General features: G+C 39.4%; 1 protein-coding gene across 5 annotated transcripts; it reads right to left on the bottom strand.

The window, feature by feature from the left end:
- Positions 1-1,676: 1,676 nt before the first annotated feature.
- Positions 1,677-15,161, bottom strand: MFSD8 (major facilitator superfamily domain containing 8). 5 transcript variants are annotated; one of them, XM_074905113.1, is made up of 12 exons: positions 14,987-15,161; positions 13,588-13,673; positions 12,524-12,567; positions 9,736-9,976; positions 9,335-9,448; positions 7,822-7,966; positions 7,110-7,183; positions 5,910-6,018; positions 4,683-4,817; positions 4,191-4,294; positions 3,833-4,092; positions 1,677-3,071 (listed from the first exon to the last, which is right to left on the bottom strand). In XM_074905113.1, exons 1-12 carry the CDS (start codon positions 15,088-15,090, stop codon positions 2,856-2,858), a joined length of 1,632 nt encoding a protein of 543 aa, XP_074761214.1. In that variant the 5' UTR covers positions 15,091-15,161; the 3' UTR covers positions 1,677-2,855. The 5 variants fall into 5 exon arrangements, with proteins under 5 accessions (XP_074761214.1, XP_074761215.1, XP_074761217.1 ...); XM_074905114.1 differs by having other exon boundaries at positions 5,910-6,015; XM_074905116.1 differs by having other exon boundaries at positions 7,125-7,183.
- Positions 15,162-15,504: the final 343 nt, after the last annotated feature.

Raw genomic sequence — 15,504 nt, 5'->3', positions numbered from 1 at the left:
TTTGACAGGAGGAAGTGATTCAGTTTGTTACTCTGTAGGAATTTTACTAACTTTAGATACTTTTACCTCGTTTTACACATGAATCGCAACAAAATGAAGTAACATTAATAGTAGCAGGTTTTAAGCATTTTGCTTCCAGTGTGCTAACACTCCTGATGGTGCTTATATTCATACTTAAGCCTTCAACTTCCTCATAAGGTAGGAGAGATTATGTATTTCTTTTAAGTTGAGAGGAAGAGTGGGATCCAAAAAGGAGGTTGGGGGGAGAGTTTCAGAGGAGCTGACAGGGGCTTGGGCTTGTGCATGTGGTCTAGGCACAACGGTCTGAGCTGTAAAACCCTCAGGAAAGAGGTGTTCCAGTACAGGTCTTTTGAATCTGAATGCTCAGTTTGGAGCTGAAATAGCTGTGACTTCAAGTCAGTTCTCCTTATCAATCTAGTCTCTACTAGAGACAATTTTGATTATTTTGTCATGTCCAAATCAAGGACATAGCTTGCAAATAAATTTAGCACTAGAAATATCAAGGTAGATGCACAGGTAGCACTTAAAAAAAATTATTCTCTAAAAGGAATTTTTAACTGCTCTTTCAGTTGAGAACTGCACCTTCTCATTTTTCTCATTTTGGACATTCTTACTCAGCTGGAATGACAGCATGGTAAAGTAACTTAACTGTTACAAGTCTTTGATACACCACATAGAGTCTGCATAAGGGCATACATAGTTTTTTGAATATACCTGTAGATACAAACATGTGCACATGCACATAAATACAGCTTTATTAGAATGCTTTTAGTCATTTAATCTTAATTCTAAAGGAGCAAGTCAAGCTTGCTAAGATGTGGGTTGTCACTGCATGTTAAAAACTTGCATTATCACCAGAGGGCAGAAAGGTATAAATGCTTAGAAAGAACAATCAGCTACCTTGTAAGGAACCGTGTGACTTGAGTGCAGTTACATTGCATTGCTAACCCAAATAAAAAGAAAAAACAGAAGCCCTACCTGTGAATTGCAAGAACATGTTTTGTAAGAATAAGAGGATGGTAATCCATAACAAGTGAGTAATAACCTATAACACAGCTGACCTAGGAAAATAAAAACAACTCTCATGGCCAAAGAGCTTAAAACCTTGCGTTCTTATTTTAATCATGTGAATGTGCATGGGCTACCCATTTTGAGGGGTATTTTCTATTCTTGAGGTATTCACTGTGGATGAAGAGACTTGAATCTCATCTTTAACTCTATAAATAAATTACAGGTAAAATAATCCCCCCAACTAGCCAAACATTTTCTCACTCTTCAATTACAAGTCAGCTAGCCTGAAGAACACCATTAATAAACCTCCTGCAACACACATACTTTTGTCCTAACAGTGAGCACAAACTGAGTTGTAGAACACAAAATCTGAACCATGTTAGCCTTTTTTGAAAACTTGCCTATTTCTTGGGTCTAAAGTAACACCAGTTTCTCATGACTGAAGTAATAACTTTTCATTGCTGTAACTTGGTGCTTCATTTTGCAGTCTGATTTCACCACCAAAACACAGTACTTCTAGTACTATTTATTATGAATTAGCATATAAAAGAAATGCTTATAAAAGCAAAGTCCTTTCTCGTAACATGTTGTGATTCTGCAGCAGGAAAGTCTGAGAGAGAATAAAACTTCTGTATTCCCTTCAGTGAGTATTGAAAAAATAATCTTTTAATTCAGTAGTCTTTTAGCGTTTGAACAATTAATTACATAGAATATTTCATTACATTTATTAAATTCAGTAAGCATTAAATATTAAGACACATTAAACAGCAGCTACAAATCGTATACTGGAGTTACTCCAATTTTTTTTCCCCCAGTAGTACTGAAACAGATAAACCCATACCGATGAGCTTAGGCCCCATTATGAAGGAAAATTATTATTTTACTTTTTAAAATAAACAGTGATTCAAACGTAAATTCAGAAAAATACATGTCTACAGATAATAATCAAAACCCAAGGAACCAGTTTCCTGGTTGCTCAGCACAGTGCATTCATTCTCATAAATGACAACAGAAGTGCAAACTATCGTGCTTAGTATTTCCTCCTTGTAGTAAAGTTAAGAAAAGCTGTGCATATTTCAGCCCTGTGCAGGTTATCCTTCTTGCTACAAAATGCATTCAGCAAAACAGTATAAGAAAAATTGCACATACAGTTGGTTCATTGTAGTTCAAGTAACAGCCACAGAGGGTGTGATTTTCAGTGGCTCTTAACCAACAAGTACCCAAATCCCACACCAGCTGCTTGTGAAGTAGGCACCTGCCTTCCTCTACGATTCCGTCACACTCCATTTGAAATCCTGGAGAAGACGTACTGATACATTAACAGTTTCCAAAGTCAGACACCTTGTATTAGCCAGTGCTTACAAGCTAGCAAACAACATCAGAAGGTTCACTTAAGTAGTGATGTTTCCATACAAAGTGCGTGCAGCTCAACTAATCTTGTAGTTACAAAAGAGTTACTAATCCTGATTCACAGAATCAAGATAATATTTCTTTTACTTCTTTCTGGAAAGGATGCATGTAACCTGTGACCTTCACAGCTGCATTCAGTACACAAATGTGCCATTGTATTGATCTAACTTGTTCACATCCCCACCTCTGCTGCTAGGAAAGCAGAATGCAGAAGCGCTATAGCAGCAGATGTAACCATGTATTAGGATATGACCAAGTTATGTGTTCTGTCAATGTGTAAGTACAAGTATACAGTTTTTAGCATACAGCCAACAAGGTCAGTGGTTAGGTACTCCTCATTTAAAAGTAGTAATAACTAAGAATTATTTCTGGTTGGTTTTACTTGTTTTTTATGGGTTTTTTAAAATACATATTTAACAATTCTCTTCTTGCATCCTTCCGTATCTCACAGAAAATGCAATTAGTCTCTTGTAAACTATCTCCAAGAGTAAGAGAGACACTACAACTACTCCACAGATTAAGCTAAATGCCCAACGTGGTCCCAGGTGAGTGTATATTTGGCTCACAAAAACAGGCCCAAGTATTCGTGCTCCACTTCCAGAGGCAGTTAACCATCCCATGTAGACACCCTACAGAAGATCAAAAGCTTCTGTTAGTGATACAAGAATTATTTGGTTTGCCAGTAATTCCCACCAATTACCCTAAACAGAAAATTTAGAAGCGTTTAAGCAGTTGCTTATCTTTCGTATCATTACTACTTTGTCTCCAAAAGTACTGCTCAGCTTCTCTGTGCATTAATTCAAAGGCTCCACTGAGCTACGTACTCTAGAGATTTCTACTAAAAAGGCATTTTGGCTCAAACCATTGAATCTCTTACAGCAAAACAGAACATGGAAAAAATGAGATAAGTGATGAAAAAGGAAGAAAATTTTTTCTTAAGTAGCAATATCAGCTTGCTATGTGTTTCACCACTGTAAAATGTCAGTAACTGGAGCTATCATAGTATTTGTAGTCTTTGTATAACATACAAAGTTCCTCATACCAAGTAAGAGGAACAATATTCTGTACTGATATACCAAATATATAATTGGTTGTTACAAAAATGACTCTTCCAGGACAGTTGTGAAAGCCACAAGATTTGGGCTTAGTCACTCTGAAATTTTCACCAAGATTTGCTGTAAGTTGTAGTACAAGCCTTGCTTTCTAATTCCTCTAGGGACTTACCTCAGATTTTAAAAAAGATGAGAGTTCCTGGAAACTTCTGCCCTGACTGTCACCAGCCAAAGAGTAGTAAGTTTCAAAAGGAATTTCAGCTAGATCCCTCATTCTAATAAAGAAGGTGCAAGTCTTGGAGAGCAAATGAAATACACTGTGTAGGCATCATGCTTACCTGAGGCTTTGGTCCTAGAATTTTTGAGTATAAAGTGTAGGACATGACATTACAAACCGGATAGCCCAGTCCTATCAGTATGTCAGAGCTGATGTACTGGGCCAGATAGATCACAGGAGTATTGAGGCACCAGGACTGTGTGACAGGGCAGCCCACGGGTTCTGCTGTGTGGTTGGATGGAGGCTGCATTGCCTGCAAACTCCAGAAAGGCATTAACATTTCAGTGGGAGCTGTTCTGGGAATGGAGTTGTTCTTTATTTCTGTAAAAACAAGTTATGTGTACTGTTAAGAAAAAAAACACTGTATAAAGCTTTCACTAAAGCATTCCAACGATAGTTCAGTATGACTTGGGTTATACCTTGCCACTGGATATTTGGTAGTTTTTTCCCCCAAGGCAGTAAGATAAAGAAGCCAACCAAGACAATCAGTAAGCCTCCGTGGAGTATGGCACGTTCACCAGTCCTATCAAACAATGAAATGACACCTAAACATATCAGTTAATTGAAGTAAAATGTATGAAGGTTCTAATGACATAGCCCATTAATTTGTGGAAAAGATGCCTGACCAACAAACCTGCATGAAAAATTACAAAATCATTACAAAATCACAGTAACTTAAAACCTGTTTTCCTTGGGACTCAAGGGTAAAAGACAAACAAGGAAGGGGGTTATGTTAACAGAATAAACCACATCATGGCTGTGTCAAAACTGGAAGTACTTGACTAACATAGCAAACCCAACTTCATTAACAAGTAAAAGATCTAAGTAATGCAGATTTGGCCTTGCTGTAAAGCTTTTCACACTTAGGTAAAATAAGTTAACAAAATTCTGATAAACACCAAAAAACTTACTTTTTAGCTAGCATCTTAACCACCATGAAAACAATAACCGATTCAATGCCAACCACACTAAGGATTATTCCATTGTAAAAAACGGCTTCTTTCCTGGTCCAGGAATACATATCCATTGTCAATGGAGTAGCTATACTAAATTGACAGAACAAAATGACATTAATTAAAAAAAAGTTTCTTCTATACAGCTGTTTCCATACATACATTGTCCCAAATATCAAACACAGTGGTATAGACCCTTTCCTCCTGATGGACATACCAGAAAACATGGGCTAATTATGAACTACTTCTGTCATGCATCATTTATTAAAACTAAATCCACTAGACAAAATTCACAATTGCATTACACCAGCCATACTCTGAAGCATCATTAATCTATTTTATGAAAAGATGATGGAGTTTAAGTAAAGCAACAGTAATAGAGAGGAAAAAAAAAAATCAGACCCTGTGGCTATAAAAGTAATAAACATTTAATACTGTTTCAGTTTTAGCAACCAACCAGTCTCTAGGAACTCAGCTTTCTAATACTAATGCAGTTACGACAGAGACATATTCTTAAAACAAATTTTAGCTACCTTAAAGATAAACCTTATATCCTCAAAGTATTTTATAAATTTAAAAAAGGAAGTACACTTCAGTCTGAGGGGATGTTTTACTTATTTTCTTATACACAGAAAATTTGGGAGTGAATAACATATCTCTTTAGGTAAAAAAAAAAGTCACGTAAAATAGTGTATTTAAGAATACAATTGCATTAGCTATATCAAACAATTGGTTTTGTCACTACTAAAATAATTGTTACTAAAAGCTCCACTGGAGCTCTTGGAGCTAATTAGAATCATACTAAGAAATTACATAAAATTAAAATAGAAAGTATAGAACAAGGTACTCAAGTGAGGATAGTTTTCTCTGAAGATTTCAGGTAGCTCAAATTAAGCTACTTTTTTAACACTTAAAAAATTGAGGATATGGGTTTGCATCCATTCAAAAGCTTTTACATTACAGTTTCATATTCTACAGACTGCATGCTACATATTTTCAGTTATTACTGACCTTTAATTCACTACTCTGTATCAGTATACATCAGTTTGATTGCATATAGTTTTGGACTTCTATTTCTGAAGAGTACAGTGAAGGAAATGAGTGCAACAGAAAAACCTGTACATGCACACCCAGTCTAACTACATTGTATGTCTAAGTATTTGGAGAGAAAATAGACAAACTTACGTTTCAAAGACAGCGAACACAAACAAGATGACAAAGAAAAGAAAATTGATTGCCACCACAGCAACATGGTCAATGTTTCCTTCTGTGTCCTGATCCAGACCACCATCTTCTGCAACAAAACAAAATAATAATCTAAACAGCAAACTGAGCTTCAAACTGAGCTTTTTTTTACATGACCACAAATTACAAACAGTAATGATTTCCTTACTCTGTTAAGTATTTAACATGCAGGTTGGTGGGCAGCTAGGCAGTTATATTTTAACAGTCTAAGTACAATGTTTTTAAATCAAAACAGAACCGCTGAAATTCAATTCCTCTGACAATGAGGAAAAAATTATTTCAAATTGGTTATACCATCTGTTGTCCCACTGTAATGCTGGGACTGACAAGTCCTGAGTGACAGCAAAACAAGCAAATGACTTTAAATGGTTTTACAATGGAGACCAAACCACTTTCTGTTCCTCTTGCAAAGTGAAAAGTGCACAACAGTAGAATTCTCTGCACTGCCACAGAGCCTTTGTTCCTCTAACCTGGCCATTATACACAAAACACCCATGTGAGGTGTGCACATAACAGTTCCCTTTTTAAACAGAAAACCATACTGAAACAGATGACTTCACAGATTTTAGAAGAGATTTAAGATCATCTTTCATACACTTTTTATTCTTCAAGTGAAAAAGATACAACACCTTAAAAACTTTTAACTGCGTATAAAAAGTGTATCTGTTGAAGATAAGCCGTTGCACTGTATGTGGCAATTACTGTAGTTTAGTCTCACTGACCGAATTTACTTATCCAACATACACCTTTTAATAAGATGCCATATGTGAAAGCTGATACACAACAATATTACTCAGCATGATACAGAACAAAAGAGAAGTATGACTGTACAGTAGAAGGGAGATTTTTTTAATGTCCGTATTCACTTGGCCCTGTCTCTTGGAAGAGACAGTTCCAGACTGAAAATCTGGAAAAGTCTGTATTTTTTTAAGTTCTTTGCTACCAGACAGCACTATGGACACAGATGGACACAACATGGACATGAAACAATTTTCGGACCAGTTAGAAAAAGATGTAGCCTATTTTCCACTTTGAGCTCCCAATCCATCAGACTTTAGAATATGTCTAAATGCTTGTATATAATAACAGAGCACTTCAAAATTATCATCACGGAGTAAGCTTTCGAGAAAAATAAGATACCTTCTCCTTCAGTACCTTCTCCTTCAAAATTGACACTCTTGCACTGCCGTCCCATGTCATCCACTCGATGCTCTCTAGAAATTTAAGAACTGTTTTCATTAATACACATATTTATTTGATCTACTATTGAGTCAAGTTTCTACTAAAACAATTCTAAATGGCATAACCTTGGAATATAAGTATTTGCAGCTCCTTTAACCATCATCTGTGTAGTCCACACTTGACTGCAGTGAACACGACCATATTCAAAAAGAAAATACTCAGTGGGAGAATATCACATATCTGTGTGCATCTCTCTCCTCCCCTCCCTGTCACCAATGCTATAATACATAAAAATCCTCCCTCAAGATTCTTAAAGGAAAGACACAGACAGTAAGAACCCTACAGACAAGCTAACCTTATTTCTCTTTAGAGAAAAAACATGGGCAGAAACCATCAACACTAAAAATATATCAAGGCTAAGCTAATAATCTAACAGCTCTGTCTGTTTTAATCATTTTACATTCTAGCCATAACATCACTATTATTAATTTACGAGCATAATGAAAGAGATATGTATTAAAGAGATAGAAATCCTGAAAAGTAAGTAACAGCTTATAGATTTAGGACTCCAAATTTTAGGCTTATTACTCCTCCTTCTGAGCAGCATATTAGTTGTTACAAGCCACTCACTTAACCAAGGTAGAATACTTCTCTTTTTTGTCTCGGTTACCTGAATATGACAAAGATGAGAATAATATTAATAACTCCTAAGAGAGCTCCAAACAGAACTGGTGCCGTATACATGTTCAGCTGAAGGTGAATTAAATTCCAAGTTACTCCTTCTTCTCCAATAAGTGTAAAACATGTCTGAAAAACTTCAAAACATAAATTTATTAAGAAAATCTTGAGAATCATTAAGAAAATATTCGAACACATATAAACACATAAAACTGCATAAGCAAAGTTGTTCTAATTGCTAAGCAAAATTTAAGTATTTTACCTGTCAAACCTTTTACATTTTGAGGAGACTCCTACTGTAAATAAACTGATGGAAACCAGTGGGATCTCAACTAGCCGGAAAACTACTTGGTTACATACAAATACACTGTATAAATAACAGCCTGACATTTAAAGAACTGGAACTGAATTCTGAGTGTACCAGTAGTTAATTTTCTTGGCCATGTGCAGACAGCTGATTCACTTTTTCTTCTTCCTTCTACATGGAAAACCTTGGTCCTGGGACTGGACTATCCCTCCTGCCAAGGGCAAGCTAGAGGGAATAGAAGTTGTTTGGTTGGGGGTTGGGGTTTTTTTTTGGTAAAATTTAAATTGTTGCAGAGCAGAAGACTGTAAAATCAGGTAATTTGCTAACTACTGTTAGGAAACAGACTGAGAGTCCCTATCAAATTAGGAAAGGGAATTACCTAAATTTATATTTTTTGCAAGTCACACAAAGAATGCAGATTTTTGCTGCTGTAGAGCCTCTAATGGTCTATCAACAGCACCAGTAATAATCCACTGGAGAAAAAACCACGCAGAGCACTTCAGCTCTACTAATTGGATAATCTTTATCTCCAGCTATAGAAGACAACTCATCAGCAGAGGCTGCTTAGGGCAAAATTGCTGGTCTCCCTTTACAACACAAAGCAAGTCTAATGCATTTCTCCCACGAAGCAGACAGACTATCTCAGGAGCCATATTTATGCCTGATCTAACAAACATCCCTTGAGCTCTTTGCTCCCTTAGCTCTCTCTGTAACACCAGTGCTGTGTCTTAAAATTTTCTCCAATATGAAGATTCTCTGGTCATCACTACAAGGTCAGAAAGATCTGTTGGCTGTTACTTTCTACAACATTGAAGGCAAGGTGAAATTTTCAGTCATTTCGAAAAGGTGGAAATGTTTGCCCAAGTACAGTAACGTTAAATTCTCTTCTCCGTGAATAAAGTGCAATTGGACATAGACTATTTACTGGTACAAGAGAGCATCTTGGAACTTGTTCTTCCTGCAGTCAGCAATCCAAACCAGCTAGTTTTTAACAACAAACAATTAGAATTTCTTTGGACCAGAATATTTCACTTACATTGACATACAGAAGTATATATGAGTGGATCCCATTTATGCAATTTTGATACTACTGACAACTTATGCCTTAAAATCCCCAACATACAGCTGCTGAGGATTCTGACTTCCAACACCCTATGTCATCCTAAAAAGTATTAGGGGATGAGGAAAGAAGATTTACCTGGTCCTAATATGAAGCCAACTGCCTGGCAGGCACTGGTATTGGCCATGGCACTTGTTCTTTCCGTAAGAGAAGTGGCACCCGCAATGTATGATCGAACTACAGCCACATTTCCTTAGAAAAATAAAACCAGAAAAGTGTTCGTGTAAATATTATGTTCTTAAATTATCGAGTTGCATTTATTTTAGGGGGCTCTTATTTTGCAAGGAAATAAAACCCAGCACTTCCTCTAGTATTTCCACACAATTGCATAATTTTATTATAAACTAGTATTGGCCAACTCTTTGTTAAGTAATAAGTTACCATTCACAATCGTAAATCTGGTACTAAAATATGTTAACTATCTTACACAAGACATAGAATTTAGTAATTTTTAGAAACGTAAATTCTACCGTGATTACCTGCTCCAAATCCCACAAGGGCACGTGCAATCAGCATGTAGTATTTATTGTGTGAATGAGGTACGTGGACGTAGGCATAAAGACAATTAGCAGCTACTGAAATAGCAGTTGAAATAACGAGAGGTTCTCTCCTTGGCCTGTAATTGGACCACAAGCCGAAGAGGGGAGAGGCAACCATTTGGCCAATGCTGTATGAAGCTATAATCCAACCCAAGAAACTCGCATCTGCTGTTGGATCGATCTGTGGAAACAAATGAACCAATTCTATGGGTAAAGTATTAAGAGTATTTTATAATATCGACAAAACCATTTTAGAATCAGTACCTGAAATACCTAAGACTCTGCACTGCAATTCTGAGTGTATATCACACTATGCAACGCAGTGTCAAACCTAAGCTATCGCTAAACAAGTAAGTGTCTGCATGGCACTCCACGATGTTTAATATAAACAAACCACTCTAGGTCTCAGAAGCAGTTGTTTCCACATAGTACTTTCTCTGGGGCAGTAAACTTTGGCTAACTGTCTCCAGCAATGCAGCAAACCAAGAAAAAGTGCTTTGCTTCTGAGACTGGAAGTGGCTTGCAGCAAACTCCAGTTTTCATAGGGCGCTGCAGATGTTACGAGCTACAGCCCATACAGGTAGGGCAGTTTACAAGCCAGGAGCAAGTCATCTCCGCAGATGCCTGAATCTGTCTTGATTTACAAGGCTTATGATGCATTTTCTTTTCTTCTCCAAGAATTCAGCACTAACCTCAATTTTAACAATACTTCTAGGACCCTACCCAGGGTATCTTCTTCCAAATTCACATTTGAAAGTGGCCTTCTACAACTCCAGGAGCAGTAAAATCCTGGCACAGATTAAATTAAAGTTTTAGAGACCTTTAATGCCACTTTTAACAAGAACATAACAAAGAGAAAAAAAACCCAAACCATCTGAAAACACTACCCAAGAACACAGGCAATTCCCTGCTAAGAATATCAAGAAGGTCTATGTGCAACAATCTGACATTTGGGGAGGTCCCGTTGGACTGGAGGGTGGCAAATGTGACACCCATTTACAAGAGAGGCAGAAAGGAGGATCCAGGAAACTATAGACCTGTCAGTCTGACCTCAGTGCCAGGGAAGGTCATGGAGCAGATCATCTCGGGTGCCATTAAAAGTCATGTAATGGACAACCAGGGGATCGGGCCCAGTCAGCATGGGTTTATGAAAGGCAGGTCCTGCCTCACAAACCTGATCTCCTTCTATGACAAAATAACTCAACTATTGGATGAGGGAAAAGATGTGGATATTATATATCTGGATTTTCAAAAAGCATTTGACACAGTTCCCCATAGAATTCTCACAGAAAAACTGTCTGCCCATGGCCTGGATGAGCGAACGGTCTGATGAGTCAAGCACTGGCTGGCTGGACAGTCCCAGAGAGTGGTGGTCAGTGGAGCTAAATCCAGCTGGCAGCCAGTCACAAGTGGTGTTCCTCAGGGCTTGGGGTTGGGACCATTTCTGTTCAGCATCTTTATTGATGATCTTGATAAGGACATAGAGTGTATCATCAGTAAATTCGCAGATGACCCCAAGTTAAGCGGGAGTGTCGATCTGCATGAGGATAGGGAGGCTCTACAGAGAGACTTGGATAGATTGGATTGGTGGGTCAATGTCAACGGGATGAGCTTCAACAAGGCCAAGTGCCAGGTCCTGCACTTGGGCCACAACAACCCCCTGCATGGCTACAGGCCTGGGGAGGTGTGGCTGGAGAGCTGTCTGGAAGAGAAGGATCTGGGGGTTCTAACTGACAAGCAGCTGAACATGAGCTGGCAGTGTGCCCGGGTGGCCAAGAAAGCCAACGGCATCCTGGCTTGTGTTAGAAATAGTGTGACCAGCAGAAGTAGGGAGGTGACAGTCCCCCTGCGCTCTGCACTGGTGAGGCCACACCTGGAGTATTGTGTCCGGTTTTGGGCACCTCAATACGAGAGAGATATCGAGGTGCTGGAGCGAGTGCAGAGGAGGGCAACGAAGCTGGTGAAGGGCCTGGAGAACAAATCCTGAGGAGAGATTGAAGGAGCTGGGACTGTTCAGTTTGAGGAGGAGAAGGCTGAGGGGAGACCTCTTCACTCTCTACAGCTACTGAGAGGACATTGTAGAGAGGTTGGTGCTGGGCTCTTCTCACAGGTGATTAGTGACAGAACAAGAGGGAATGGCTTTAAACTCTAACAGGGGAGGTTTAGACTGGACATTAGGAAAACAGTTTTCACAGCGGTCAGACAGTGGAACAGGCTGCCCAGGGAGGTGGTGGAGTCACCATCCCTGGGTGTGTTTAAGGGTCGTTTAGATGAGATGTTGGGGATATGGTGTAGGGGAGAACTTGTAGAGTAGGGCTGATGGTTAGACTCGATGATTTCCAACCTGAATGATTCTGTGTGATTCTGTGATTTACAGAGCAACTTCCTTGAGCTTTTTTTTTTTTTTTCAAAATGCAGACAAGCCTTGTGTATTATGTTTTAACACTACAAATGCATTCAAATAAAGAGATTTCTACCGGTTCACTGTTCAAGAAAACAGTGAAATTATACAGGAAAATCAAACATTTCTGGATTATGATGTACCTTTATCAATTCAGGAAATCATCTGACAGATTTTACACGAAATAGTTTCTCAGCAGATGGCAAAATTAGTCTCTTATAACCATACACTTCCCTTTTCCTAAATAAAATGTCAAGTTTTATACTACATACTTCCCGAGCAGGAGTTTTCTGTTCTTATTAATTAAAAAAAAACAGATTTACAAACCTCTTGAAGATACGGCCACACAGACATAATGACAATCGAGAAACCTGCAATGCGGTAAAAACATAATTGAAGTTAACTTATGTGTCATGTTTATCGGTAATTAGCTTTACTGAAACAATTACAGGTTCATTCCTCTGCTCCTCAGTGTATTATAGTCTAAAACTGTGCATCAGTCTGTCACCTGAAGAAACTACGTATTATGTGCTTTTAAGGAGTGATAATTCCTCCTAATGGGAGGAAGCATTTTTAAAAGGACATTTATAGGTACATACACACAAAACAAAAAAACTCCTATGTAAAGAAACTGATGTGCCAAGCAAACTGCACGGGATTTTTCCTCCCAGTGGAAAGACATCGAGGTCCCCAGAGTAAAAAGAATTTCTTGATATACAGACATATTTGTATTATCAAAGATGTTTTAATTCATCAAATTAAACAAACAAAAAAAAATCAATGAAGTATCCCATGATATTCAAGACCATTTATAGGCCCACAGAAAATCACCAGAAGTCAAAAGTCACCAGAAGTCTTGTTCCCAGAGGCAGTTATTTAGGAATGAAACAGTAATTCATTCTGCAGTGGATATGCAAAATCCCACAGGAGAAAACAAGTTCTCATACACATTTTGAAACAGGTAACATACATTCCCACAAAGATCTTGCCTCTTAAGAACTCAGTGTTACTTCTATTGTCATTCCTAGAAGTTTCACTTTGGATGATAAAAGTATGACCTTTGTTTTGTTTGGTTATGAACAATAACCTTACGCTGTCACTACCTTTTATGCCAAACCATTACAAAGCAATAAAACAAAGATTTAAGAAACATGTTCTTTAGTTTCAAAACAGAGTATTTTTTAACTTATCTTATTAAATGTAACTTTCTGTTTGATTTGCTGGTCATGTCTTTCCTTCTGAAGAATCAAAAAAATGCACCTTTTTTAAGGTTATAAAAGAACAGTGGCAGTAAAGGAGCTAGGTAGTTGAAAACGAGAAAACCCTGTATTTTTCGAACCAAAATATATTAATTAAGCAAGTAACATTGAAATCCACCTGTCTTTACTCACCTACACTACTGAGAAACATTGTAAGATACATAATCCAGATAGATCTCCACCTGCTCTTATAATGCTCTTGTGTTTCCACAACATCCCTGTTTTTAAACCAGAAGAGAGAAAAAAATCATTAGCGGATTATCTCCTAGTTGTTTCCACAGGGTATTGAAAACATTTTCACAATCCTCTCAATACAACTGTGTAAATTGTTATGCAGAAATGGACTTCCACACAGCAAAAGAATATGAATAAATTTATTTCAGAAGCCAGCTAACTTTTCACTGAAAAAATACTAGCTTGAAAAATCAAAAAAACTATTAGAAACGCTATCATGTACTATTGCATTCAAATGTTACACAGAGAGATCTTTACCTAAAGACATCTTCAATTCTGCAGTCTCTGTGCATAGACACTTTAGAGCATCACTGGTAAAGGTGTGTTAAACCATAAAATTCCAGACATCTTCTCAGAACTGTGACTTTAAAGCAAAAAACCCCCAAACCTGAACAAGTATTGATTAGACAAAAAGGTACAGCCAGTAGAAACTAACTATACAATGTAAAAGATGTGTGTAAAACAGATTTCTGAAGACTGTAAGGGCTGAAAAAAAAAATCAGAAGTTACAAACATTGTGAGCTGTAAGTTATTTTTCTAAAATTCATAAACACCTTCTGAGACCTACGTGCTTTTTCAGAACATTTCAGCGTCCTCCTTTTGGTTTTGAAATACTCTAAACATATATATAATGTTATATAATATGTTATATATAATACTATGTTATATATAATACAAATAATCTTTGTCCAAAAGATGCAGACCTAGTTTATATATAAAGCAGTTGATAAACATTGTTTATAGGTCATAGGTAAGATTTAGGCATACGTGCAATTTTAAAGCTCATACTCCACAGCGTGATTTGTACGCTTATTTCTTCAGAAATGTTTACACTATTCAACTGTCTGGGTTCAGTGAAACTATAACCACATAAACGATGTTTATAAACGTAATTTGTAATTTTATTGTCCATAGGAAGAAGTCCTTCAAACTCTTGCATATGCTGTGCATATGCCATGTTTGGTTACTTTCAAGATTTTGGTGGAATCAAGCGTTGCGCTTCAAGTACGAGAACACTTCAGCAGGGACGGCAGCAGCAGGCACCTCCACACATCCAAGAAGCTGTTTTTTTCCTTGCAGAAGGCGGGCAGCTTCCCCCAGCCCTGGGCTGCCCTTGCGGGGTGAAGCACCCACGCAGGGGGGAGAGGGACTCGTCCCCCACGGGTGGTTCCTCTGGTGACTCGCGGGGTGTCGCCTCAACCCCCGGAGCCGGGAGGGACGGGAGGCACCCTGCTGGCGCAGACACCCTCCGCCCGCCGCACAAGAAGGAGGGGCGCGGGAAGGAGCACGCTCCTACCTGCTCTCCGCCTCCTCCTCCTCCTCCGCCGCCGCCTCCCCGGGACTCAGCAACGGCTCCTGCCCCTCAGCAGCCACCTCCGAACTGGAGAGCGCGGCCGCCATTCCCAGCCGCGGCCTCTTCCGAGCCGCGCCGCGCCGGGATCCGCGCCGGGATCCACCCCCGGCCGCCCGCCGCCGCCAGGGGGCGCGCGCGCTGCCGCTGCGGGTGGGCGCTGCCGGCCGGGCGCGAGGGCCGGGGCCGCCGCCGCCGACTGCCAACCAACCGCCGCGAGGCCGCCCGAGCGCGAGACACGGCGGGCTGAGGGGGCGGGGCGGGGCGCCGCCGGTCACGTGCACGGGGCGGGGCCAGCGGCTTCCCGCCCATCTCTGCCGGGTGCCTGCGTGAGTGCGTGCGTGCGCGCGCGCGACCGCCCGCCCGCGAGGCCGGCCCCGCCCTTCCCCACCCCTCCCCTTCCCCCCCTCCCCCTCCCTCCCTTCCCGCCCGCCCATTCATGTGGTGCCCCGGCACCAGCAGCG

Source organism: Athene noctua, chromosome 4, assembly GCF_965140245.1.
Source record: "Athene noctua chromosome 4, bAthNoc1.hap1.1, whole genome shotgun sequence".
Classification (NCBI taxonomy): domain Eukaryota; kingdom Metazoa; phylum Chordata; class Aves; order Strigiformes; family Strigidae; genus Athene; species Athene noctua.
This window is presented reverse-complemented; position numbering and strand designations above follow the sequence as displayed.